This window comes from Heterodontus francisci, chromosome 5, assembly GCF_036365525.1.
Source record: "Heterodontus francisci isolate sHetFra1 chromosome 5, sHetFra1.hap1, whole genome shotgun sequence".
NCBI classification, from domain to species: Eukaryota; Metazoa; Chordata; class Chondrichthyes; order Heterodontiformes; family Heterodontidae; genus Heterodontus; species Heterodontus francisci.
The window spans coordinates 187,467,251-187,493,638 of NC_090375.1; the positions used below are offsets into that span (position 1 = coordinate 187,467,251).

Genomic DNA, 26,388 nt, shown 5'->3' on the forward strand with positions numbered 1-26,388 from the left:
TATTAAACTCCATTTTATAGTGTTATTGCTATACTCCTTTAATTCCCTTCTCATAGAGAATCGAGTATTTGCAGGTTTGCTCACCAGATCTTCGATTGTTGCTTGGCTCGCCGACTTGAAGCCTGCGCTTGCCTGATTGGTTTTCTACCACCGATACCCCGACTCTGTGTCTGGAGCTCTAGAGCTTGTCGACAGCCGCTTCCCGAGTCCTGCAGCTTTGGCACTTTTTCCAGATCAGCCCTTTTCAAATAATTGCTTCAAATTCTTCTTCTGAGGTAAGAAACCCCATTGTTCTCGATCTCACCACTGATCATCATATTGTACGTTTGTCTGGTATGCTGGCACCTTAGTTAATCTAGCTTAGAGAGATTCTTTATTCTGGAGTAATTAGAATTAACATTAACATTTATTACATTATAACTAAGTACAACCGCACTAGTCTGTGTGGCTGCTCCAAAGCCATGCTGCATCTCTCTTCAAGTCTCTCTCACATGTGATCTCTTACATCATCATGGTAGGAGGTATTCATTACACTCGCTCAAGATTAACCCTTTCAGACCCTTATACTACAACTGACATCTTTAAAATAAAAATGAGACTAAATTCTGTCCATATATTTGAATTAGATAGGTTAAAGAGTATCAAGGGACATGTGTTTACAAGGTCCATAAGCAAAAACAAGGTTAGATAGGACAACAACAACTTATATTTATATAGTGCCTTTAACGGAATAAAGCATCCCCAGGCACTTCACAGGAGCATTATAAAACAAAGTATGACACTGAGCTAAAAAAGGAGATATTAGGGCAAATGACCAAGAGCTTGTTTAAAGAGATAGGTTTCAAGGAGTGTCTTAAAGGAGGAAAGTGAGGTGGAGAGATGTGGGGAGGGAATTCCAAAGCTTGGGGGCCCAGGAAGCTGAAGGCATGGCCACCAGTGGTGGAGCCATTAAAATCAGGGATGCACAAGAAGCCGAATTAAAGGGGCGCAGATATCTTGGAGGGTTGTGGGGCTGGAGGAGATTACAGAGAGAGAGGGAGGGGCAAGGATTTGAAAGCAAGTAACAGGAATATGGGACTCGCTGCAAGCATTCGAAAATGGAGGAGGTCAGGTTTCTGGCTGTAACTGATAGCACAGCATAGAAAAAGAAGGTAGAGTATTGGATGATGTGTCTGCTGGTCACTGAAGTCAATTATCTCAATTTTCTTTTTCTACGGAGCTCATTTTGATCACCTTTTAGGGGTCAAAGAAAAAGTGTCCCAGTTTCATTTTCCATGAATTAGCCTAGGGTTTTTTCATTAAATCTGATTCATTTTGTCATTCCAGGAGATTATGTGGCTGGTGGTGGATGACCTACCAGAGGCCACAAACAAAGCATGAACTAAAAGCGTCTGCGTGGGATTATGATGCTCCATTGTGCTATGATTAAATAGGAGAGCCTGATAGTCCAGTTGGTCTGTTCTTGTTCATCTTTTTTACATGCTGTTTGTAGCCAGAGGAGGATCTCATCCCATCAGTCAGCATTAGATTTGAATCCATGTCCCAGAGAGGGGAGGTCAGTGCCTGACCCATTGTGTCACTCAGTACCCTTCACTCAAATTGTCAAGAGATTAAACTTGCTGGGTGATGTATAAAATTGTGGGTAGGATTTTCACTCCGATATGGTGAGCGGGCACGTAATTTTGCGCTGCTGGCCGACATGCCTGTTTGCTGGCACCATCCTGCTCCCGAGCCATTTTCCCAGAGGCCAGATCAGGGACGGAATGGCAACCGCCCGCAAACGGCGGGTAGCGTGTTAACATAATTTAACGGTCGATTCAGGCCAGTTATCAGAAAAATCCAGTTGGCCTGCGGGCCACCCGCGGCATCGGGATCACAGCTGCTGTATGGAGGCAGCCTCCCAGCGGCAGACCATGGAGGAACAACACTCCAGGGTGCTTCTGAGGCCCCTCCTGTCTACCTGGCCAAGACTGTGGCTACATGCTGCCCTGTGAAGGGGGTCCCCCTCTACAATGGTGGCCTGGCAGCTCTGACCAATTTTTATTTCAAATTCTCTTTAAGTTGCTGAGAGGGCACCTCAAGATAGAGGTGCCCTCTTTCTCCTTTACCTGCAACGGCAGGCTGATGCTCCTTCCGTGCTGGAGGGCCTTCCAGCTTCGAGAGCCCGCCAGCTGTCCTTTATTGGACAGCAATTGCGCCCTCTGGCCACTAATTGGCCAATTCATACAAAATTCATGTCAGGTGACTGCTCCCAATATGGTGCAGGGCAGGACCCGCATTTGACCCCAATGTCAGGGTCCCAACCCAAAACAGAAAATCCTGCCCTGCATGTTTTGTGTTGTGTAAAATAAAATCATGTGCATGTTGTGTGAAATCGTGTACTAAGAAAGAAAGGGACTGAGTAGAGAAGTGCTATACACAACTATAGGTTTTGTATGCTTTGTATGAAGGCCTGGTACATGCAAGAATGAACCAACGGTGTAGAATATCAGTGTCAATTGTACCATCTGCTAGAGTATTCTGCTAAGATAGACAACTGAGAAACTATCTTGGTAAAATTAGATTCAATGGGTGGTATTACTCAGTATCAGATGCCACACACAAAGCATCTGCATTCAGTCAATCTCAATATACACAACTACACACTGTAGTCTTGCTAAATGTAGGCAAATTAATGTATAACGTAAAAGGGCAATGAATTCTACACCCAGCTCAAAATTAGGTGAAGTATTTCTTCACGATAGCATTACTTTTGTGTTCAGCTGAACAAAGCTGCTGGCATGAGAAATTTTATGCATCTCAGTTTCTCTGATGGCTTGTTGCCTAGTGTCGTGCTCAGCCACATACAGTTATGTTTCAGATTCCATCATGAGGCTGTACTGATTTAGATTGACACCATCCAGTCAAACTGAGATGGTGTAATTGACTTTAGCAGCTCCAGGGCTAGGATGGGAAAGCTCAGCACAGGTTTCCACTCCCATATGGTACCACGCTAAGAAGTGTGCATGTACAGACAGGATCATGTTCAGTTGTACTAAATCACATGGGCGAATAATCCAGAACCACTCTAGGTTCATATGTGCAGAATATACTCTTAGGGGAGATTGTAGCTGGCTTCAGGAGAGCAAGAACATTGAAGGGGAAAGGCATAAGTTTTTTTTTTAAGCTGTATGGTGTTTGGGTAAGTACTTGGAGATGGACAATACTGACATTGGTGCTTGTGTCACAGCCCTGTGCAGAAGTTCTGTTTGTATCAGTAAATTTTGTAGACAGAAAATAGAGACAAACAATTTCCTTTGTTAATTTCATCTCACATGCTGTGCAGCAATGTAAATGCTCCATAGTGGTATTATGCGTGAACAGCTGTCGACAGGCTCATTTTCACCAGCCTGTCTGGAGGAAGTGGTAAGGTTACAATTCTCAATACAAGCAATGCAAATGGAACAGTGTGTACAAACTTTTTTATTGTGCAAGCTTTCTAGCCCCTTCTAAAGCATTAATGTGCAAAATACAAACATGGGCATCAAACAATGTATAGAACTGAAATGTGTTTTGCTTGAACATGCCCATTCGCCACGTCGTACTCTGCAGAGCTCGGAGTCTCAGTTGTACTATTATGGGATGCAACTGAGCGAATGTCAAGCACCCTACTGAAGGAGGTAAATGCAGTGCTCCCATGCTCTGAGTGGAAAGCCACGCTCAAAGGGAGGACGAGTTGGAAAGTCAATGCTGTAATATTGCAGCTCTGTTTCTGACCTGCACTCACTTGATTACAGCCCTCCAGTGGTAGCAATGAATTTGCCCTGTAACCTCATTCTCCTTCTAGTGCCCAGCTCAGTGTAGAATTGGTGACAACAGGTCAACTGACTGATTTTTCTGTATAGTCGCTGGACGCCTTGAGGAGACCAATGGTAACTAGACGAACAAAGGGATTGCTTTGACACACACACCGACGCAGAATAATAAATTAGATGCGTTAAGAATGTACACCTGGAGATTTCCCCCAATCGCCTGCCAGAATTTCAGCAGAAGACTGATTGAAATCCCAGAGATAAAGGCCTTTTCCTCGAGATTTCTGCTGATCTTCAACCTATGGTGTGGGTTATGGTGGGTGATCAGGAGAACTCCCAGGGTGTTTCCAGCTGCTAATTTGTCAAAAACACTAAGTGAATTATACTTACAGCACTCAATAGGGTTTGATGAAACTTGCAGAGAAACAGTTCTACCGTTGGGTTGTGGAATATGTACACGAAAGACCAGCCTCACTCTTGTATTCTTCCTTCCAATGTCAGTCTCGCCTTTTCTCAGTTCAATATCAGAATTCCTAAGTTTCAGTATCCCAGCACAATCAATACTGTTGGGTGACAAAAGAATCATTTGCTGTTATGTTAGGGACAGATTTCTATACCTAAAAAAAATTTCCAGCAATAATAAATGTGACAGAAACTGAATTGTTTGTCTCCTGACCTTACCATTCAAATCACGTCTGTGATTCTAAATGCTATCTGGTTTTATTGATGCAAGGAACTGCTTTGCTCAATAGTGAGAGCTTTGAATCAATTAACTGACAACCAAACTCATCTTGTATATGCAAATTGATTTTGTCTCCCTCTAAAATATATCTTTGGTCCCTACTGTATTTAGAGAAAGCTATCCTCTATTTTTGATGAGAAGTTCCACATCTGGACACTATTTCTAATTTAGATTTGCACTCAAAGTATTACCATTTTGTTCGGGAAGCATTCTACAAGGGATACAAGAAAGCTAACTGTTTAGATTTTCCAGAAGTGTTGGTTTTGACTCTTTCAGAGCTAAAAAAAAACAGATCTTGTGGAAAAGCAGTTTGTCTGAAGGGATAATGAATTTCTCCAATTCAGAAGATTGCGCTCGAGATCAAAACGGAGAATGGATTTGCAGCACAATAATAAACACTGTGCCAATTTGACACAGACATTTCAACTGAATCGGAAGTTATGTTGGATAAAGGCAAGTAATCAAATGGTGAACATTTTCTTTGGATTTGTACTATAATAACATTGTACTTTTAATGCTCATTGTTATTAGTGCAAATTATAAACAAGGGCATCCAGATAATAGGGATAAAGGCCATCTTACTAGAGCCACAGCTGGGCCATTGAGAGAGATGGTAAAACTAAAAATATAGAAACTGATGGCCACGTGGCATGATATATCACTTATAGACCAGATAGGCTTTTAAAAAGGTTGAGTTAGACCAACAGAAGCAAAGGGACTATTTCCACAATATTGGAAAACCAGCTAGATCAAAGCTTCATTTAGAAAATACACAGCTAAACTGTGACAAAAATCGAACATAAAGAAGCAAATATTGCTTGAAGGGCGGTTTCAGGGTGTATTGCTGAAGATTGCATGCTACTGTGAGACCCCAGCATATCGAAAATTGTGTTACACTCAAGTTCTAGGAAAATACAGTGGGATAATTGCATCTGGCGATTATAACATTTTGTAGACATGCAACAGTCCTTGCACTTTACCATTCAGTGAGTACATAGGTACAAGAGGAAGCCATTTAGCCCCTCAAGCCTATTCTGCCATTCAATGAGATAACAGCTCATCTGTAGCCTAACTCCATATACCCAGTTTTGTTCCACATCCCTTAACATCTTTGGAGTAAGGGGTACATGGCGAGGAGACTTCACCTGAGTGAAACGCAACCAGAGTGTGAAGGTGGCAATTCGGTGCAGAGGGGGCAAGAGGTGCTCCTTTTTCAGCCGCCAGTAGCTGTGGAAGACGCAAGTTGTTTCCCAGAGATAGAGGGCAACCTTGAGACTGTGACTGGTTGGTGAGTAACTGCTGTTAGGAAGTATCTGGAAATAGCTAGGTTAGTGCACTGCTGTCAGGGTATGTGTGTTAATAGCTGGAAATTAGAAAAGTATAAAATTAAAATTTAATTAAGCTACCTACTAATTAATTAAGACACGCCAGCAGAAGGGAAGTAGGAAGCTGAGTCTACTGTTTTGTTTCATTTTTAAGCAGTCAGGTTTATTATATTACCAAGGTTTAAATTAGTTATAGTCAGTGCTGGTGAGGAGAGGCATTAATTTAAAAAAATTAAGAAAATAATTAGTTATTTAAAACACGATCAGGATGGCAGGGTAGGTGATGTGTTGCAGCTGCAGTATGTGGGAGTTCGTGGACACCAATATGATCCACGACAACCACATCTGTAGTAAGTGGCTACGGCTTGAGGAGCTTCAGCACAGAGCAGATGAGCTGGAGGTCGAGCTACAAATACTGCGATGCATCTGGGAGGGGGGAGAGTACATAGGAAGTAGTGGTAGTAGGAGACAGTATAGTTAGGGGGATAGACACAGTTCTCTACGGCCAAGAACGAGAGTCCAGAAGGCTGTGTTGCTTGCCTGGTGCCAGGGTTCAGGACAGCTGCTCAGGGCTAAAGAGGAACTTGCAGTTGTTGTGGTCCATGTGGGTACCAACGACATAGATAGGACTAGGAAAGAGCTTCTGCATAGGGAGTATGAGCAGCTAGGGGCTAAATTACAAAGCAGAACCTCAAAGGTAATAATCTCTGGATTATTACCTGAGCCACAAACAAATTGGCGTAGGAAAATAAAATTAGAGAGTTAAATGCGTGGCTCAAAGATTGGTGTGGGAAAAATGGGTTCCGATTCATGGGACACTGGCACCAGTACTGGGGAAAGTGGGAGTTCTACCATTGGGACAGTCTTCACCTGAACCATGCTGGGACCAGTGTTCTGGTGAGTCATATAACTAGGGCAGTAGAGAGCACTTTAAACTAAATAGTGGGGGGGGGAGGGATCATGTGAGAGGAGATGTGGTAATTCAAAGGGAATCAATGAGGTAATAGAGCAGAGTGATTTGGGTAATGATAGCCAGAGTGTGGCAGGAAGGGACAGTGTGTACAAACATAAGACTGCACCAGCAGATAAGGCCAAAGGTTGCAAAACTAGTAAAAAGAGAGTTAAAGGCTCTGTATCTGAATGCATACAGCATTCATAACAAAATGGATGAATTGTTAGCACAGTTAGAAATAAATACGTATGAACTGATACCCATTACAGAGACATGCTTGCAAAGTGACCAAGGCTGGGACCTGAAAATTGAAGGGTATTTGGCATTATGAAAAGACAGGAAGCTAGGAAAAGCTGGTGGGGTAGCTTTGTTAATAAGGATGCCATTAATACAGTAGCAAAAGTTGACCTTAGCTCGGAAGAACAAGATGTTGAATCAGTTTGAGTAGTGATAAGAAATAGGAAAATTAAGAGGGCACGTGGGAGTAGCTCATAGGCCCCATAACAGTAGCTACACTGGAGGACAGAGTATACAGGAAGAAATAAATGGGGCGTGTAAGAAAGGCACTACAATAGTCATAGGTGACCATAATCTACATGTAGATTGGGCGAATCAGATTGGCAAAGGTAGCCTGGAAAATAAGTTAATACAGTGTATTCGGGACAATTTCTTAGTGCAGTACTTTCTAGAGCCATCTAGGGAGCAGGCTATTCTAGAACTGGTAATGTGCAATGAGACAAGATTTATCAATAACCTCATGGTAAAGAAGCCTCTAGGCAACAATGATCATAACATGATAGAATTTCATGAAAGGGAGAAGTGTGGGTCTAAGCCTAGTCTTTTAAACATAAATAAAGGTTATTACAAGGGTATGAAGGCAGAGCTAGCTAAAGTGAACTGGGAAACTAGGTTAAAAGGTAGGACAGGAGAGATGCCGTCACAGACTTTTAAAGGAGATATTTAAAACTCTCAGCAACGATTCATTCCAGTGAGAAAGAAAGGTTCTTTGAGAAGGATGCATCATCTGTGGCTAAATAAGGAAGTTAAGGATAGTATCAAATCAGAAGAGACACTGCACAAATCTGCAAAGATTAGTAGCAGGTCAGAAGAATGGACAGATTTTAAGAATCGGCAAAGAATGACAAAAAAAAATTGATGGAGAAAGTAGAGCATGAGAGAAAACAAGCTAGTAATAGAAAACAGATAGTAAGGGTGGAATTTTATGCTCTCCCCCGTAGCGGGTTAGGAGGCTTAAGGGGTGGGACCTTGCCAACATCCCACCTCCGCCGAAATTTAGTCCGGGGCAGGAAGGCCTGAGAATCGCCTTCCCGCCCCGCTACCAACTGAGGCCCTTAACTGGGTAATTAATCCCTAATTAAGGTCCTCTTCCTGCCACAGCCACAATTACCCGTGTGACGGGCAGTCTCTCACCGCATGGGAAGCATGGCACCAAAAACTGTATAGGCTGCTTCCCAGCTCTGGGATGGGGAGGGGGGTGGGGGAGGTCCCTTGTTCAAAGGCACTTAGTGCCTGAATTAGTGGCACGGCAGTAGGAAGGGGGGGGCACCCTCCTGCCCTTGCTGCCGACCCCCTTCCTCCCCTCCCTGCCCTGACCTATCTTAAGCCTGGTTCCAGTGCCACTCCTCAGTGCCTGGTTGCTGCAGCTACAACAGCAGCCACCACCTCGGCAATGGCACTGCAGTTGCCAGCTTTTGACTGGCTGACAACTCTGCAAGGCCAGGACTTCCGCTGACAGGGTCCTCACATCTATGGAAGGCCCGCCGCTGTCCAGTTAAGTGTCTTCCGTACAAGAGGTGACGCAGGGATCCTGGCGTCGGTTTCCCCTGATGGCGAGACCCCCGCCACCAGCAGAAAATTCCCCCCAAAGAGTTTCTACAAGTATTTAAATAGAAAAAGAGTATCTAAAGTTAGAGTTGGTCCTCTGGAAAGTAAGTTTGAGGCATTGATAATGGAAAACAAGGAAATGGGGAGGCACTGAACAGGTGTTTTGTGCCTGTCTTCACTGCAGAAGACTTAGAAAATCTGCCAAAGATACTTGAAAATCAAGAGGTGAAAGGGAGGGAGGAACTTAGAACAATCACCATCACCAGGGAAAAGGTACTGGGAAAACTATTGGACCTAAAGGCTGACTAGTCTCCAGGACCAGATGGCCTGCATCCTAGGGTCTTAAAAGAAGTGGCTGCAGAGATAGTAGAGGCTTTGGTTATAATCTTCCCAAACTCCTTAGATTCTGGAAGGGTCCCAGCGGATTGGAAAATAGCAAATGTAACACCTTTACTCAAGAAAGGAGGGAGACAGAAAGCAGGAAACTATAGGCCAGCTGGCCCAACATCTGTTTTAGGGAAATTACTAGAAGCCATTATTAAGGAGGTTATAGCAGGATACTTAGAAAATTATAATGGGATCAGACAGAGTCAACACAGTTGTGTGAAAGGGAAATCGTGTTTAACTAATTTATTAGTTATTCAAGGAAGTAACAAGTAAGGGGGATAAAGGGGAACCGGTAAATGCGGTATACTTAGATTTCCAAAAGGCATTTGATAAGGTGCCACATCAAAGATTACTGCACAAGATAAGAGCACATGGTGTAGGGTGTAATATATTAGCATGGATAAAGGACTGGTTAGCTAACAGGAAGCAGAGAGCAAGGATAAATGCATCTTTTTTGGGTTGGCAAGCTGTAACTAGTGAAGTGCCACAAGGATCGGTGCTGGGGCCTCAACTACTTACAATCTGCATCAATGACTTGGATGAAGGGACTGAATGTATGGTAGCTAAATTTGCGGATGACACCAAGATAGGTAGGAGAGTAAGCTGTCAAGAGGAGGTTAAGAGTTTACAAAAGGATATAGATAGGTTAAGTGAGTGGGCAAAAATTTGACAGGTGGAGTATAAGTGGGGAACTGTGAACTTGTCCACTTTGGCAGGAAGTATAGAAAAGCTGCACACTATTTAAACAGAGAGAGATTGCAGAACTCAGTGGTACAGAGGGATCTGGGTGCCCTGGTACATGAATCACAAAAAGTTAGTTTGCAGGTACAGCAAGTGATTAGGAAGGCAAATGGAAAGTTGGCATTTATTGCAAGGGGAATCGAGTATAAAAGTAGGGACGTTTTACTGCAGCTGCACAGGGCCTTGGTCAGACCACATCTCAAGTGCAGTGTACAGTTTTGGTCTCCTTATTTGAAAAAGGATATAATTGCATTAGGAACAGTTCAGAGAAGGTTCACTTGACTAATTCTGGGGATGAAGGGCTTATCCTATGAAGAAAGGTTGAACATGTTGGACCTATACCCATTGGAGTTTAGAAGAATGAGAGGTGATCTTATTGAAACATACAAGATCCTCAGGGGATCTGATAGAGTGGATACTGGGAGGATGTTTCCTCTTGTGGGGGAGACTAGAACTGGGGGACACAGTTTAAGAATAAGAAGTCTCCCTTTTAAGACAGAGATGAGAATTTTTTTTCTCAAAAGGTCATCAGTCTGTGGAATTCTCTTCCCCAGAAAGCAGTGGAAGCTGGGCCATTGAATTTATTCAAGGCTGAGTTAGATAGATTTTTGATAGACAAGGGAGTCAAGGGTTATAGGGGGCAGACAAAAAAGCGGAGTTGAGACCACAACCAGATCAGCCATGATCTTATCGAATGGCAGAGCAGGCTCGAAGGGCCGAATGGCCTCCTCCTGCTCCTTAGTCCTATGTTCCTATGGATAACAAAAATCTATCAATCTCAGAATTAAAATTAACAATTGATCTAGCATCAATTACTGTTTGTGGAAGCGAGTTCCAAACTTCTACCATGCTTTGTGTGTAGCAGTTATTTCCTAATTTCACTCCTGAAAGCTCTAGCTCCACCTTTTAGACTATACCCCGTAGTCCCAGACTCCCCAACCAGCAGAAATAGTTTCTCTCTATCTAGCCTAACTGTTCCCCTTAATATCTTGAAAACTTCGATCAAATCACACCTTACCCATCTAACCTTGTAAAACAATAACTGAGCTCCTGCCATAACTAACAAAATAAAAGGATAATGGCAAAATATGTACAATTCAATGTCTTTTCAACAGTTGTTCCATTTACCACTTTTTCCTAGTCTGACTTGCAGCTTGACATTAGTTCACTGATTCAGTAATATGTTGGCAACAATAGACTAAAGCTCATTCCATATTTTGGACTGAAGGGCCACCAATGACACATCTATTTTCCCCCAGTGTAAATGAATATGGCTTTGTGTAACCAATACAACTACTGCAAGAAAATTAATTATATCAGGATCAAAAAGAGCCCCCTGAAATTATTTTATAGCAACATTAAAGAAATTACAAAAGTTCAAATGTTCAGATACATATAACGGGTGGAATATTCCAAATATTTTACAGTAAACCTGGGGAGAACTATTTTAATACTTGACAATATTTAGCAAGGCTTGATTTTTGGCACCATCATCTGACATAATAAACTAAGAATATAAACAAAAGCATTCACTATTTAAAACACTACACACTAAGTTATAGCGGGGGATATTAATGCAAGAATATTTAATGTGTTAATTGGACACGCCTTTCTCTGTATCAGCAATGGTGTTAAGCCACTTATTTTAAATAGGTAACACTTGAGCTAAAATAGCAGGGAAAGCAGTTTTACATGAACACATTGAGCATATGCATTTTACCAGCGAGCAACATATTTTTCTGGCATATGTGTTAAACTATCTAGCTAAAGAAAGACAGACTTGCATTTCTATAGCATCTTTCACAATCTTGGGATGTGTCACAGTGCTTTGCAGCCAACTAACTAATTTTGGAGTGTAATCACTGTTGCAATGGAGGAAATGCGGCAGCCAATTTGCACACAGCAAGCTCCCACAAACAGCAGTATGATAAAGACCAGAGAATCTGTTTTTAGTGATGTTAGTTGAGGGGTAGGTATTGGCCTGGAACTGGTGAGGATTCCCCTGTTCTTTACCAAAATAGTGCTATGGGAACTTTTATGTCCACTGAGAGGGCAGACAGGGTTTCAGTTTAACATCACATCCAAAAGACGACTAACTCTGACAGTGCAGCATTACCTCAATACTGCACTGAAGTGTCAGCCTAGATTTTGTGCTCAAGTCTCTGCAGTAGGGGCTGAGCCCAAAATCTTCTGACATAAAGGCAAGTGTGCTACCACTGAGCTATGGCTGACATGTAAATTGGAGTTAGAGTGGGAAGATTTTCTGTTTGCTATCTGCAGCAGGATTATAAGTATTGCATAAAGAACCTGTTGATGATTTCACTACAAAGGACAGAGAAAATCACCCCTCAGATTGCCTTCTGGTAGCTGCAGAATGTCTTGGTTTTGCAGATAATGGCTTCTTTTATATATCTATGCCGATATACTACTCCCAAAGACAATGTTATAGAACACCATCTATGTTGTCATCTTTGTAAGAGATTCTTAGTTAAGTTAAAGGGTTCACTTATGTTTGGATAAGAATCTGCAAATGATGCAACATGGAATTAGGCAAGGGGCGAATCAATTTAGCTTCAAAATAAAATGAAATAAGCATTTTATTTCATAATGGTAATCTTCTAGGTTATAACTGTACTGTTACAATTCCACCAAACTGGTGGAAACTGTGAACAGAGGATTTCTTTTTATAGAGGTGTTTGAAAGGAGGCTTACTTTGCTCTCATGTTGTTTTCTGGTAGCAGTGGAATCTCCAGCACCTTGGTGCTGTTGATGATGCTTTCATGGCTGCTTGTGGAAACCGTCTTTCCAGTGATTCGATGGACCTGGTAGAAGGCATGTGGTCGCAACAGGCGATCGTCTGCTGTCCCAATAAACAGCTGTAGAGTGAGAGGTTCGCTTTCCATGTAGCCGTGGAGCTGGCAATTAAACAGAAAAAGTCTCACGAGACATTATACAACATACAGCGTTAAAAACCAATTTAATTTTTTTTTGTTTACAGGCTGGAGCCAAGACCAGGCAAGAAAATTATTGACAGCTGTTAAGTATGGGAGACAGCTGCTAAGTAACGGGAGGTGGTGGCGTAGTGTTAATGTCACTGGACTAGTAATCCAAAGCCCACGCTAATACTCTGGGGACATGGGTTCAATCCCCATCACGACAGATGGTAAACTTTGAATTCAATTCATAAATCCGGAGCTTAAAAAGCGAGTCTAATGGTGACCACGAAACCATTATCGATTATTGTAAAAATCCATCTGGTTCACTACTGTCCTTTAGGGAAGAAAATCTGCTGTCCTTACTTCGCCTGGCCTGCATTTGACTCTGGACCCATAGGAATGTGGTTGGCTCTTAAATGCCCTCTGAAATGGCCTACCAAGCCATTCAGTTCAAGGGCAATAAATGCTAGCCTAGCCAGTGACGCCCACATCCCACTAACGAATAAACAAGTCGCATTTTTCAGTAACCGTAACAGCCAAGCACTGTTAATTCTTAGTTCTAGCCACTTCTTTGAGGCAGCTATGGAGTCATTTGTCAAAGGTCCCAAACAGAGGCAAGATGATTGGTTTCACAAATCCTTTCAAAAGGTACTCTTCCTACAGTCTCATGCTTATCTATTAATTCCAACAAGTAGTGCCTATAAACCTGCTGGACACCTGATGCAATCCCTTAAAAGTGTCAGCTGTGACTCAGTTGGTAATATTCTCACCTCTGCGTCAGAAGGTTATTGGTTCAAGTCCCGCGACAGAATTTGAGCGCGATAATGTGGGCGGCACAGTGGCGCAGTGGTTAGCACTGCAGCCTCACAGCTCCAGGGACCCGGGTTCGATTCCGGGTACTGCCTGTGTGGAGTTTGCAAGTTCTCCCTGTGTCTGCGTGGGTTTTCTCCGGGTGCTCCGGTTTCCTCCCACAAGCCAAAAGACTTGGTTGATAGGTAAATTGGCCAATATAAATTGTCACTAGTATAGGTAGGTGGTAGGGCAATATAGGGACAGGTGGGGATGTTTGGTAGGAATATGGGATTAGTGTAGGGTTAGTATAAATGGGTGGTTGATGGTCGGCACAGACTCGGTGGGCTGAAGGGCCTGTTTCAGTGCTGTATCTCTAATCGAAAAAAAAAATAATCAAGGCTGATACTCCAGTATAGTAGTGAGGGAATGCTGCACAGTTGGAGGTGCTGTCTTTCGGATGAGATATTGAATCAAGACCCTGTTGCCGATGGACATAAAAGATCCCATGGTGCTAGATCAAAGAAGAGCAGGGGAGTCATCCCTGGTGTCCTGGCCAATATTTATCCCTCAATTAACAACACAAAAAAGATGGGGGGAGTTTTATGCTCTCCCCCGCAGCAGGTTTGAAGACAGGAAGAGCATAAAATCAGGTGAGATGGTGGCTTGACCCATCACCTTCCCACCTTCGCCAAAACTTAGTCTGGGGAGGGAAGGCCTTTGAATGGCCTTCACACGCTGCTGCCAATTGAAGCCCTTAACTGGGCAATTAATCCCAATTAAGGGCCTTATGCCGCTGCCAAAGCAATTAGCACAGCACAAAAAACCGTGCAGGTGTCTTCCCGTCTCCGAGGGGGAGGGGATGCGAATGAGAATGGGGATGGATGGGGGAGGGGTGGTGTCCTCATTAAAAGGCATTTAGAGCCTGAAGCCTCTATTGCCCATAAATGTTCAAATTTTCTAACAAATAACTCAATAATTGTGGAATAAATAAATTGTTATTCAGATAGATGAAATGTTTATAGTGCCATAGAGTTGCCCAGGCTTCAAATCAGTTTTTTTTTAAAAATCACTCTCAGGATATGGGCATTGCTGACAAGGTTGGCATTTATCTCCCATCTCTAGTTGCGCCTGAGAAGGTGGTGGTGGGCTGCCTTCTTGAACCACACAGTCCATGTGCTGTTAGGTAGGCAGTTCCAGGATCTTGACCAAGGGACAATGAAGGAACAGCAATATGTGAACAAGTTGAGATGGTGTGTGACTTAGAGAGAATGATGTTCCAATGTACCTGCTGCCCTTTTCCTTTCAGTTGGCAGAGATTGCAGGCTTGGGAGCTACTGTCGAAGGAGCCTTGGCAACTTGCAGGACATGATGGGAAGAAAAATCCATAGCTTTCTAAAAATGGAGAATTCAAAAAATAACCACCAATTGCAATTCTCCGCCATAATAATTAATTGGGCAGCCAACATCATTAAACACAGATTTGCATCAGGGAATGTCTTGTTTTAGTGGTCAGATGCAGTAAGTCCTCATGGACTCGAATGGCGTTTTGTGGGGATATTTACCAAGTGGAAGGTGCTTTCAGCTGTCTTGGCCCTAAGCTCTGGAATTCCCTTCCTATGCCTCTCTGCCTCCCCCTTTCATCAAGTCTTTGGTCACCTGTCCTAATATCTCCTTATTTGGCCAGGGGTCAAGTTTTGTTTGATCATGCTCCTTGAGACATTTTACTCCATTAAAGGCACTTTATAAATGCAAGGTGGTGTTTTATAAAGATAGCCCAAAGTCGTGGGGAAGAGGCACGTGTGGGAGTAATGGTTAACCAAGTTCTAACAACTAAAAGCATTTGAGGTGGGGGTGGCGGGGGGGAAACAAGATCAAATCATATGACTTAAAGTACAGCGCAAAGGGAAAGTATGAATATTAGTGTAAATGTAATAGAGGACAAATATGACCTTGAGTTGTGAACCATATATGCAAAAAAGCACTAATACGGGGAACTGTTACTAAGACAGCAGCAAGAAAATAGAAGTGAAATTAGCAGTTATGCAAATTACATTCTACATGCCATGATGGGAAATAGAAACTACTGCAGGAAGTAATTTCCAAGGGCCAAAGAACTGAATCCCAATCTATCCTGCTTAAAGGCAACCTAGCATACAGTAGAAGGATGCAGGCTAGTAGAGGTGGTGGACTGGGAGGTTGTATGAGCAAGCTATTGTTGAGTTATTTGGGTGGGAAGCTTGAAAAACCTAGCATCTATGGAGGGCAGCACAGAGCTTTTGGTGTACACAAAGCAATTCAAATTTTTGGATTTGCATGCTATACTGCATCAACCTGTCAACGCTGTGATTGTACTCAAGTGTATAATAAAACAGGTAATGTGGTACCTGCACTTGTCACAAATCAAGGAAAATTAGCCAGGTACCTGCCAAAACTGAAAAATAACCCTTGTCGGAACACCAACAGTCATCACTCACCCTCGAATGAACCACATCCACAGATACACAGACATTGGAAGGAGACAATGAGGAGGAAAAAGAATCACAGGGTATGGCTCCAAACATTGGTGATGAAGAGTAAGCAATAGCAAGAGTTGATGAAGAGTCAGTGATACATAGCGGACATCCAATATGATCAGTGCTCTTCCTTTCTACAGCGGGATACAGACCTCAGTACACCTAAGTTTAAACAGAGTGGTGGTGCGGACAGACCATACTGAGCAATTACTTGAACACAGTAGTGTAAGGTGACCTGAGTAGCAACATCTAGATACACATTGCCATCTCTCACAAGTGAAGCCATGAAAAAAAGCTTGCATTTATATAGTGCCTATCATGACCTCAGAACATCCCCAAGAACTTCACAGCCAATGAAGTATTTCTGAAGGGTATTTACTGTTACAATGTAGGAAATTACAGTCAATGCAGTACTTTTCAACTATAGATACTGTTGAAATAGAGTGCTAGAGTTATACAGCACAGAAACAGACCCTTCGGCCCACCGTGTCCGCACTGGCCATCAAGCTGATCTATTCTAATCCCATTTTCCAGCACTTGGCCCGTAGCCTTGTATTCTATGGCATTTCAAGTGCTCATCTAAATACTTCTTAAATGTAGTGAGGGTTCCTGCCTCTACCACCCACTCAGGCAGTGCATTCCAGGTTCCAACCACCCTCTGGGTGAAATTTTTTTCCCTCAAATCCACACTAAACCTCCTGCCCCTTATGTTAAATCAATGCCCCCTGGTTATTGATACCTCCGCTAAGGGAAAAAGTTGCTTCCTATCTAACCTATCAATGCCCCTCATAATTTTGTATACCTCAATCATATCTCCCCTCAGTCTTCTCTGCTCTAAGGAAAACAACCTAGTCTATCCAGTCTCTCTTCATAGCTGAAATGCTCCAGCCCAGGCAACATCCTGGTGAATCTCCTCTGCACCCTCTCCAGTGCAATCACATCCTTCCTATAGTGTGGTGCCCAGAACTGTACACAATACTCCAGCTGTGGCCTAACTAGCATTTTATACAACTCCATCATAACCTCCCTGCTCTTATATTCTATGCCTCGGCTAATAAAGGCAAGTATCCCATATGCCTTCCTAACTACCTTATCTACCTGCGCTGCTGCCTTCAGTGATCTATGGACAAGTACACCAAGGTCCTTCTGACCCTTTGTACTTCCTAGGGTCCTACCATCCATTGTATATTCCCTTGCCTTGTTAGTCCTACCAAAATGCATCACCTCACACTTCTCAGGATTAAATTCCATTTGCCACAGCTCCGCCCATCTTACCAGCCCATCTATATTGTCCTGTAATCTAAGGCTTTCCTCCTCACTATTTACGACAGCACCAATTTTTTTGTCATCTGCAAACTTACTGATCATACCTTCTATATTCACGTCTAAATCATTAAAGTACACTACAAAGAGCAAGGGTCCTAGCACCGATCCCCGCGGTGCACCACTGATCAGAGGCTTCCAATTGCAAAAACTATCCTCGACCATCACCCTCTGCCTCCTGCCACTAAGCCAATTTTGGATTCAATTTGCCAAATTGCCCTGGATCCCATGGTCTCTTAACTTCTTAACCAATCTCCCATGTGGGACCTTATCAAAGCCTTACTGAAGTCCATGTAGACTACATCAACTGCTTTATCCTCATCTACACATCTTAGTCACCTCCTCGAAAAATTCAATCCAATTTGTTAGACATGATCTCCCCCTGACAAAGCTGTGCTGACTATCCTTGATCAATCCCTGCCTCTCCAAGTGGAGATTAATCCTGTCCCTGAGAATATTTTCCAATAGTTTCCCTACCACTGATGTTAGACTTGAAAGGGAGGCAGTTAATTTGTAATCCAGTTAATGTCTCAATCCAAAAGACAGCACCTCCTCCAGTGCAGCACTCCCTCAGTACTGCATTGGGACTGTCCGCCAGGATTATGCACTTAAGTCTCTGGAGTGGGAACTTGAACCCACAACCTTCTGCCTCCGAGGGGAGCCTACTGCCACTGACCCATGGCTAACACTTATCATTTGTCAGCATATTGCAACACCAGTGGCATCGGCCAGGGGCACTCAGTTTATAAATGGTTCTAAGGACAGCCAGAGCATCTCTCATGCACACCTCCATTGCTGCTCCAGAGGTTGTGTTACAAAATCCAAGATGAGATCATAGGTGTCAATCCACCAGGATCGTGGTTACATGCAAATGTGGGGAGGGACTATTCAATGTTCAGAGAGATCAGCAAGCATGGTCAGGAAATGCTGAATGTGCTATTGTTGTTTGTAAGAAAAAGACAAAGACTTTTTCTGCACTCAAGACCAGAAATCATCTGACATAGAAGGGCTGATGATCCTCTCCAAGGTGCTTGGGGAATGCTCAATAGCACTGGGTTCCCATCACCTTTATGTTGCCCGAAGATTTCCTGAGAAAGGCCAAGAGTTTGGTTGAGAAGATTTGAGAAGGTTGAGCAGAAAGGCAAGCTAAACAGGTGCGCAAAGCCTTTGTTTTTCAGCCTTCTTGGGAGATTTTCAGTCCTGGAGGAGTTAGGCTGTTGTTCCTGGATTACTGACAGAAGGCCCATAGGCAGTGGCCATTCCTGCAGGCTTCTCAGCTTCAAGGTGCAAGGCACTGCATCAAGTAGGTTTGCACCAGGGGCATGACAATGATATGAATCTCTAAATACAAATGAGTTCAGGTCATGGCTGGCAGAGCATACATTCCAAGGGCTGGGAAAAATCAGCCCCGTGCAGGGTAACATAAGGGGCCCGGGTGATGTAAGTCAGGCATTGGAACGTACCAAATTGCAAAAGCATTTGAAAATGATGTGGGCTTTAAATGCCTATCCAGAGCATGACTTCTGGCTGTGTTGGACTCACCAACCTTGTTGACTTCATCAAGGCAGTTTGCTGCTACTTTATATTATTCTGTTAAGCATCTATTTACCATCTGAGTATCTATGGAGTTCAAGAACAAGATTTATAGCTAAGTTACCCTCTCTCTTGTGAGACTTTCTAGGTCACCTGTAACTCCATTGTTTCCTCCATGTTAAGTATGCTGGGACTCTGCTGCCAGTACTAAATGTCTTTCAAAAGGACTGTAGGCAATTTACAGAAGCTGATGGCGCCAACTATTCAGTTTCCTATAAAATGGCAATTTCTGCATTGGCAAAGGCCAGCAAAAAAAAAAAGCACAAGAATAGCAACAAGCCAAGAATGCCTCCAAGTCAATGTTTTATGAATAAATCTTCATTTAAAAGACAAGTGAAAAAAATACCCAGCAAGTTTCCAGCAAATGAACGCTTACTGAACGCAGCACATTTTTGCAGTACGCAATTTGCAACTAGAAAAAAAAAAGAGTTGCTAACATTTTTCAACCACATAAACTCATCCTGCAAAGTGGCAAGCGCTTTTGTGAAGATGTATATATGTATTCTGTTTTGTAAACCAAAAATTCACATTTATCCCTACTTCAAATTATATAAATTTGAGTCTTCAGGAACACAATGGCCCTGAATTTCTATAAGAGTTCTGCTGGTCTCCTGCCTGAAGGTTAGAGGGTGAATGGTGGAACTCTGCAGACTTTCAAGGCCAATGCATCTGCTGCATTACTGAAGTAAGAATTCGTGCAAATCAGCAACAATGAACAGGCAGAATTGGTTCAATTATCATTTCTCCCATGTCAACTATTTAATTATTGACATTTATTCTGAATATTGATGATTCATTTCATAGTCGATTCATTTTTAAACTCCTGGGCAGGATGGGGCAGAAATTCAACATTGCTTCAGTCATCATTTGGGTGAAAACTGAAGGATAAGGGGACAAATTTCAGGTTGTGACCTCCCCCACACTCAATCTGCCCAGGGGGTGCACTGGCAAATTGGCATCTGGTGACTTTAGGTGTGCAGGGCAACCACCGGAAACAATTGTCAGGCACCCTGAATATGCAAATCAGGGTCATCAAGCCCTGACCAGCAAGGTGTATTGGTGATGGTCTAATTGGCATCCACAGCCCTCCCATTTAATGCAGATGGCTATGGTCCAATTTCATTTAGGCCTTAGGAGATCCAGCATAACTCCATCCCTACCTTCATCTTTGTGTTTATTCGCCCCTAAATTGGACGTTATGTGCCAGAAAAGATAAATCTTCTGGCATCCGCTTTGACATTGGCAAGGGCAGGTTCTTACAACTTCACATGAACCTATAGGCTTTACACACTGGCACGGTTAACCATTTGAGAACTGTGATAGCATTTCTCCACCAGGTCTAAAAAATATCTCCAGTTTGAAGTTTTTCACTAATCTGCATTATATATGAAACCAAACCTCGAACACCTGACTTCTTTCCAATTTAGTTCTGTAATACCTTGTACTATTCTTAATATTCAGCGCACTTTACACACAAACTGTATAACTCTCCAGTTCGTGAAAGCCTGCAGGAAGGTGCTGTAACTTTTATGACATTTGCCATTTTAACAGATGAATACCGATTTTAAAAAGATATAAAATAAAATTTCTAGAAATAAAATGCATCTTGCATTGCTCTCCCCCACCTTAGTTACATAGAAGCCCTTAGTCTGTGTCTATAGCAGACCCAGGTATTTTTGCTCACCTTCAGGGAAAGGTTCTATGTTCTATGACACTCCAGGGTAACATAAAAGGGGATTTTTTTTTTTAACCCCTCTTGATTTGCACTTAGGGTAAAAGCATTTGCAGGAAAATCAGCCCCTGCATAGTTCTACCCTCCTAAAATGATTTTAAGTAACGCAATGGGAGCTGTTACAAGTTGGAGCTTCTTCTTAAGCCAGAAAGATTTGCCAATTAAAACCACTTACCATATTAACATGGCAAAACAAACATGATTAAACAATTATGCTACACAGCTTGTGTTGAGAACAAAGCAGTTTTGACTTTTATCATTAGGGTTTGAAGCATCTTGAACTGAACATAGAAAGGGTGTAAAGCCAGCTCTGGAAGATAGACTCCGACCACTAAAGCATTGCACTCTTTGCTAAAGAACAGCAACTGGTGCAAAGCAAAGTTTAAAAAGTCCCTTGGTAATCCCTCAGACTACACAGAAACTTTCTAAACTTTTTTAAAAAATATTTCCAATATTACCGATCGGTAAAGGGCCCACTCAACATTGAGAATTAACCAGCAATCAAATGACATTGATCAGGATTAGGTGCGTGCATGTACAGAAGTCCTTGGCTCTAAGGAACCTGCAGTATAGTTCAACCTGCCAGCCAGCATCATTCTAAACAGATATTCATTTCAAACCAGCACCCACAGCATAACAGCCTTAAGAAAAGGGTAATGTCACATTCTCCCAGTTGGGAATTGAGACGGAGATAGGGCTAAGACATTGAAACAATAATTCCCTGATCCCATTGCCCATTGATTGTTGAATTTACCTGTAAAGACTTTGGGTTAATGCAAAAAAAAAATGCAGTCAGTTTCTCCTTTCTTTCATAAAAATACATTCAAATCACAGTGCTTGTAATAAAGAGCAGAATGGTCAACAAAACGAATGCAGTATTCTAAATTATCCATAAGAAAACAACCGGACAGTTTTTTGATCATCAGACTCACTGGCTGTGCATCAGCTCCATCCCTATCCTCCTGTTCCTCATCTACTTTCAGTGGGTCTGCAATCCAAAGTACCTTAATAACACCTTTCTGTATCCCCACACCACAACTGTACAGCTTGCAGATGGTGATGAGCTTAGAGACCTTGGACGGTACAGCAATAACCCACCATAGCAATTCAAACTATGGAATCATTGATTTAGCATTGCTATGGTATGCAAGGTGGTGGTATGGACCTCATTGTATTTGTGCTTTGCTGTTGCGCGTGGGGCTTCTAATTCGAGTTCATGACTTTTGGCCTCGCAACAGCCGACTCGTCATTCTCTCGGGACCTTCAAATAATTAGGGCATCATGAGTGTTCCCTTAACGATGGCTGTTAACGTGGTGGGAAGCCACCTGAGATTTAATGGAGTGGTAACCCTTTCTATTCATGTATGTCTTGGGCTTGAAGGGCTAGATCGTGGGGCCTCCCGCCCAGTGGAAATAGGGCCATATTTCCCCGGAAATGGCAGGGAATGATTCCTTTCCCAGTACCGCAATCTTCCCTGGACACCGATGAGTGACAGGATTGCCCGCTGGAGTCAGATGGTAAGCCCACTTAAAAGGAAAATCAGGGTAGTATAATATATCTGATAACCCATTGCACGTGCTCCACCCAGCAAAGAGCCGACAGGCAAGTTTCTGTTTATTTCTGTGGGGCCGGGACGTGTGACAGAGCTGGTCCAGATGTCATGAAATTCACAGCAAGGCCTTATTACTCCATTTAAATTTGAGCTCTGCTTGCCTGCACATCTGTCTCCTTTGACCCACAACAGAACACACATACACCCCTTGCAAAACTCGACATGCTATGAATTAGGTGTATGATGTCAGGCTCTGTGCCCCTGTTAAAGTCATGTAATACCAGGACTTGAACTAATATTGGTGCAAAGCAAATCCACTTTGCACTGACACTATTGTTGCTAAAATGCACCCCAAGGAAAGTTTGGTATGGTGACAGAAAAATAACGCATTTTCTGAACTGTTGTTCGGGGGAAAAAAACAGATTCCAGTACCTTCCGCAATAGCGGGGACTTGATTCAACTAATAATCAAATTTTGAAAAAGTGTGAAACTACTTTTTACCAACCATTCACTTTTAGCTGCATTGTACAATGATATATATTTTAAAATGCAGCACAGATGAACATGAGAACAATGTAGCCCAATGCCCCAACACATTAAGAACCACTGATTGACAGTGACACGTTCGCAAACTGCAAGATACTTCAGGTAATTACTGGAAGGTAAATCAGTCTCAACTCCTGTTGTTATTACAAAAAAGGATCAGCAAGTGCCATAGTTATTTACAACAAAATGAGACATTGTCTGTGTTGCAAAGCACATGTTTGCAACTTGGGTCCTTCACTGCTTTGTTAGTCAAGTATCTTAAATGATGCTAGATGCAAAACCCCCGAACTCACTTATTTTAGGCAAGCAATGATTCCCATTTTCATATTGTCACGTCATTATGATTATCATTGACTCATCAGAACCTCAATACAGGGCTCCTCGCCAGCACTGATGTTGTTTTAAGATAAGGTAAAAGCTGCCCAGCTTGAATATTCACTTTAGCTAAGATTGTGGTTCGATTAATGGTTGTAAATACCACCACCTGCCAAAGAGAGAAAGAAGTTTGAGAGCAAAGCGGGGGGAGGGGAGAGCGGCAGTCTTACAATCAAGATCTCTATAAAATATTAAACAGTTGGAATCATAGGGCCCGCTCTTAACCCATTCAAAACCCACCCGCTTGCGCAGCGTTAAAATCAGGCCCATAGAATCATACAATGATAACAGCACAGAATGAGGCCATTTGGCCCATATGCCTCTGCCAGCTCTTTGGACAGAACTGTTACATTAAGCCCTCTCCCCTGCTCTTTCCCTAAAGCCTTGTACTTTTTTCCCCCTTCACATATATATCCAATTCTCTTCTGAAAGTTACTATTGAATCTGCTTCCACCACCCTTTCAGGCAGTGCATTCCAAATCGCAACAACTCGCTATGTAAAAAAAAATGTTTGCTCTCATCACTTCTGATTCTTTTGCCAATCTCCTTAAATCGGTGTCCTCTGGTTACTGACCCTCTGCTACTGGAAACCATTTTTCTTTACTTTGTCAAAACTGTTCATGATTTTGAACTCCTCCATCAAATCTCCTCTTAAACTTCTCTACTCTAAGCAGAAAAACACCAGCTTCTCCAGCCACTCCACATAGCTAAAGCCCCTCATCCTTTGCAACATTCGAGAAAGTCTCTTCTGCACCCTCTCTAAGGCTTTGACATCCTTCCTCGAGTGTCGTGCCCACAATTGAACAAAATACTCCAGCTAAGGCCTAGCCAATGTTTTATAAAGGTTTAGCATAACTTCCTTGGTTTTGTACTCTATGCCTCAATGAATAAATGTTTTTTAAGAGCCTTCTCAAAGTGTCCTACCACCTTCCAAGATTTGTGCACACACACCCTCAGGTCTCTGTGTTCCTGTACCCTCTTTAAAATTGTATCATTTAGTTCATATTGCCACTGCTCAATCTTCCTTACAAAATGTATCACTTCACACTTCTCAGTTAAATTTTATCTGCCATGTTATCTGCCCATTTCACCAGCCTAAGTCCTCCTGAAGTCTGTTATGATCCTCCTCATTGTTTACGACATTTTCGAGTTTCATATCATCTGCAAACTTTGAAATTGTGCCCTCATATAACAACATATTAAAAAGAGCTGTAGTCCTAATACCAACCCCTTGAGGAACCTCACTATTTCCCTCCAGTCCGAAAACAACCATTCACCACTATTCTCTGCTTTCTGTCCCTTAGCCAATTTTGCATCCGTGCTGCCACTGTGCCTTTAATCCCATTGGCTTTAATTTTTGCTAACAGGTTTATTATGTGATATGTTGTCAAAAGCGGTCTGAAATCCATATGCACAATATCAACCGCTCTACCCTCATCAACCCTCTCCGTTACTGCATCAAAAAACTCAATCAAGTTAATCAAACACAATTTTCCATTAACAAATCCATGCTGACATTCATTTATTAACCAATACTATATTAAATGCCAATTAATTGTGTCCCAGATTATTGTCTCTAAAAGGTTCCCTACCACCAATGTTAGGCTGACTGGCCTTTAGTTGCCAGGATTATCCCTCTTCCTTTTTTAAACTGGAGTGTAACATTTGCATTCCTCCATTCATCTGACACCACCCCGATATCCAAGCAGATTGGAATATTGTGGTCAGAGCCTCTGCAATTTCCACCCTCAGTAACCAAGGATACATCCCATCAGGATGAGAGACTCTTCCAATTTAAGGACTGTCAACCGTTTAAGTATCTCCTTTTTATCTATTTTTAATCAACTTCAATATTGCTACTGCCTCCTCCTTTACTGCTACACTAGCAGCACCCCTTGTCCAATGAAGACAGATGCAAAGTACTCATTTAGTAGCTCAGCCATGCCCTCTGCCTCCCAAGATGATCTTCTTGTTGGTCCCACTTTTGACTACCATTTTACTCTTTATGTGTTTGCAAAAGACTTTATGTTAGCCACTAATCTATTCATACACTCTTTCTGTGCTCCTCTATTTGGCCTTTATAGCCACTCCAGGCGCTGCTTCACAAACCACTGACCACCTCCAGGCGCTTAACCATTGTCTCTCGAGAAAAGGAGGCCAAAGAAGAATACATTGTATATTCAACTTGGTTTTCTACTATATTATGAACCTTTCATTTGTCATAAACCTCCTTTTTCTGAATCATTTTACCCTCTATATCTTTAGTCATCCAGGGAACTCTAGCTTTGGATAGCATTCCTTTCCCCCTCATTGGAATGTGTCTATTCTGTGCCTGAACCATTTCCTCTTTGAAGGCATCCCATTGTTCAATTACAGTTTAGCCTACCAATTTTTGATTCCAATCCACCTGGGCCAGATTTCTTTTCAACTCACTAAAGTTAGCCCTCCTCCAGGTAAGCATTTTTAAGATTGATTGTACCTTATTCTTTTGCACAACTATTCTAACCTGATGATAATGTGAATACTGTTCCCCAAATGCTTGCCCACAACATGCTCCACTTGCCCCATTTCATTCCTAGAACTATCCTCAACACTACTTCCTTCCTCGTTGGGCTGGAAACACACTGATCAAGAAAGTTTTCTCGTACACATTTCAGGAATTCTTCTCCCTCTTTGTCCTTTATACTGTTACCATACCAGACTATATTGGGATCATTGAAGTCATCCATTATCACTACACTGTAGTTCTTGTATCTGTCTAATTTGTCTGCAAATTTGCTCCTCTATCTCCTTCCCACTATTTTTGTGGCCTACAATATATGTCCAGCAGTACAATAGCTCCTCTGTTGTTCCTTAATTCTAACCAAATAGACTCTGTCTTTGACCCCTTAACTATAAATAATTGCAAAGTGATAAGTTAACATTTTTTTGTCCATTTTCTATTGATTAATGTTCCCTTTAAGAAGAAATTGGGTGAATCTTCCCAGTCTCACGGGGGTGGACTTGAAGGTAGGACCCGGAGCAAAGTCACAAAACCTGGTGTCAAGTCAGCGAATCGATGCATTCCTATCTTCCCGGAGGCAGGTCATCACCTGCAGAAGCTACCCAAGCTGCATAATTAATTCCCCACCCCCCACCCCCCACTGGAGCCGCAGCCATCAGAACGGACCACAGCTGCTGCTGATGGCCATCCTGTGGAGGGGTTTCAAGATAGAGGCACCCTCATGTTCCCCCTCCGACAG

General features: G+C 42.5%; 1 protein-coding gene across 6 annotated transcripts in view; it reads right to left on the minus strand.

The window, feature by feature from the left end:
- nfatc1 (nuclear factor of activated T cells 1) overlaps positions 1-26,388 on the minus strand; it is a 262,217-nt gene that overhangs the window by 183,289 nt on the left and 52,540 nt on the right. For all 6 annotated transcript variants that reach the window (XM_068032472.1, XM_068032470.1, XM_068032471.1 and 3 more), the window contains 2 exons: positions 12,496-12,698; positions 4,182-4,354 (listed from right to left, as the gene is read on the minus strand). In XM_068032472.1, the coding sequence (XP_067888573.1) occupies positions 4,182-4,354; positions 12,496-12,698 (376 nt within the window). The remainder of the gene's footprint in view (positions 1-4,181; positions 4,355-12,495; positions 12,699-26,388) is intronic.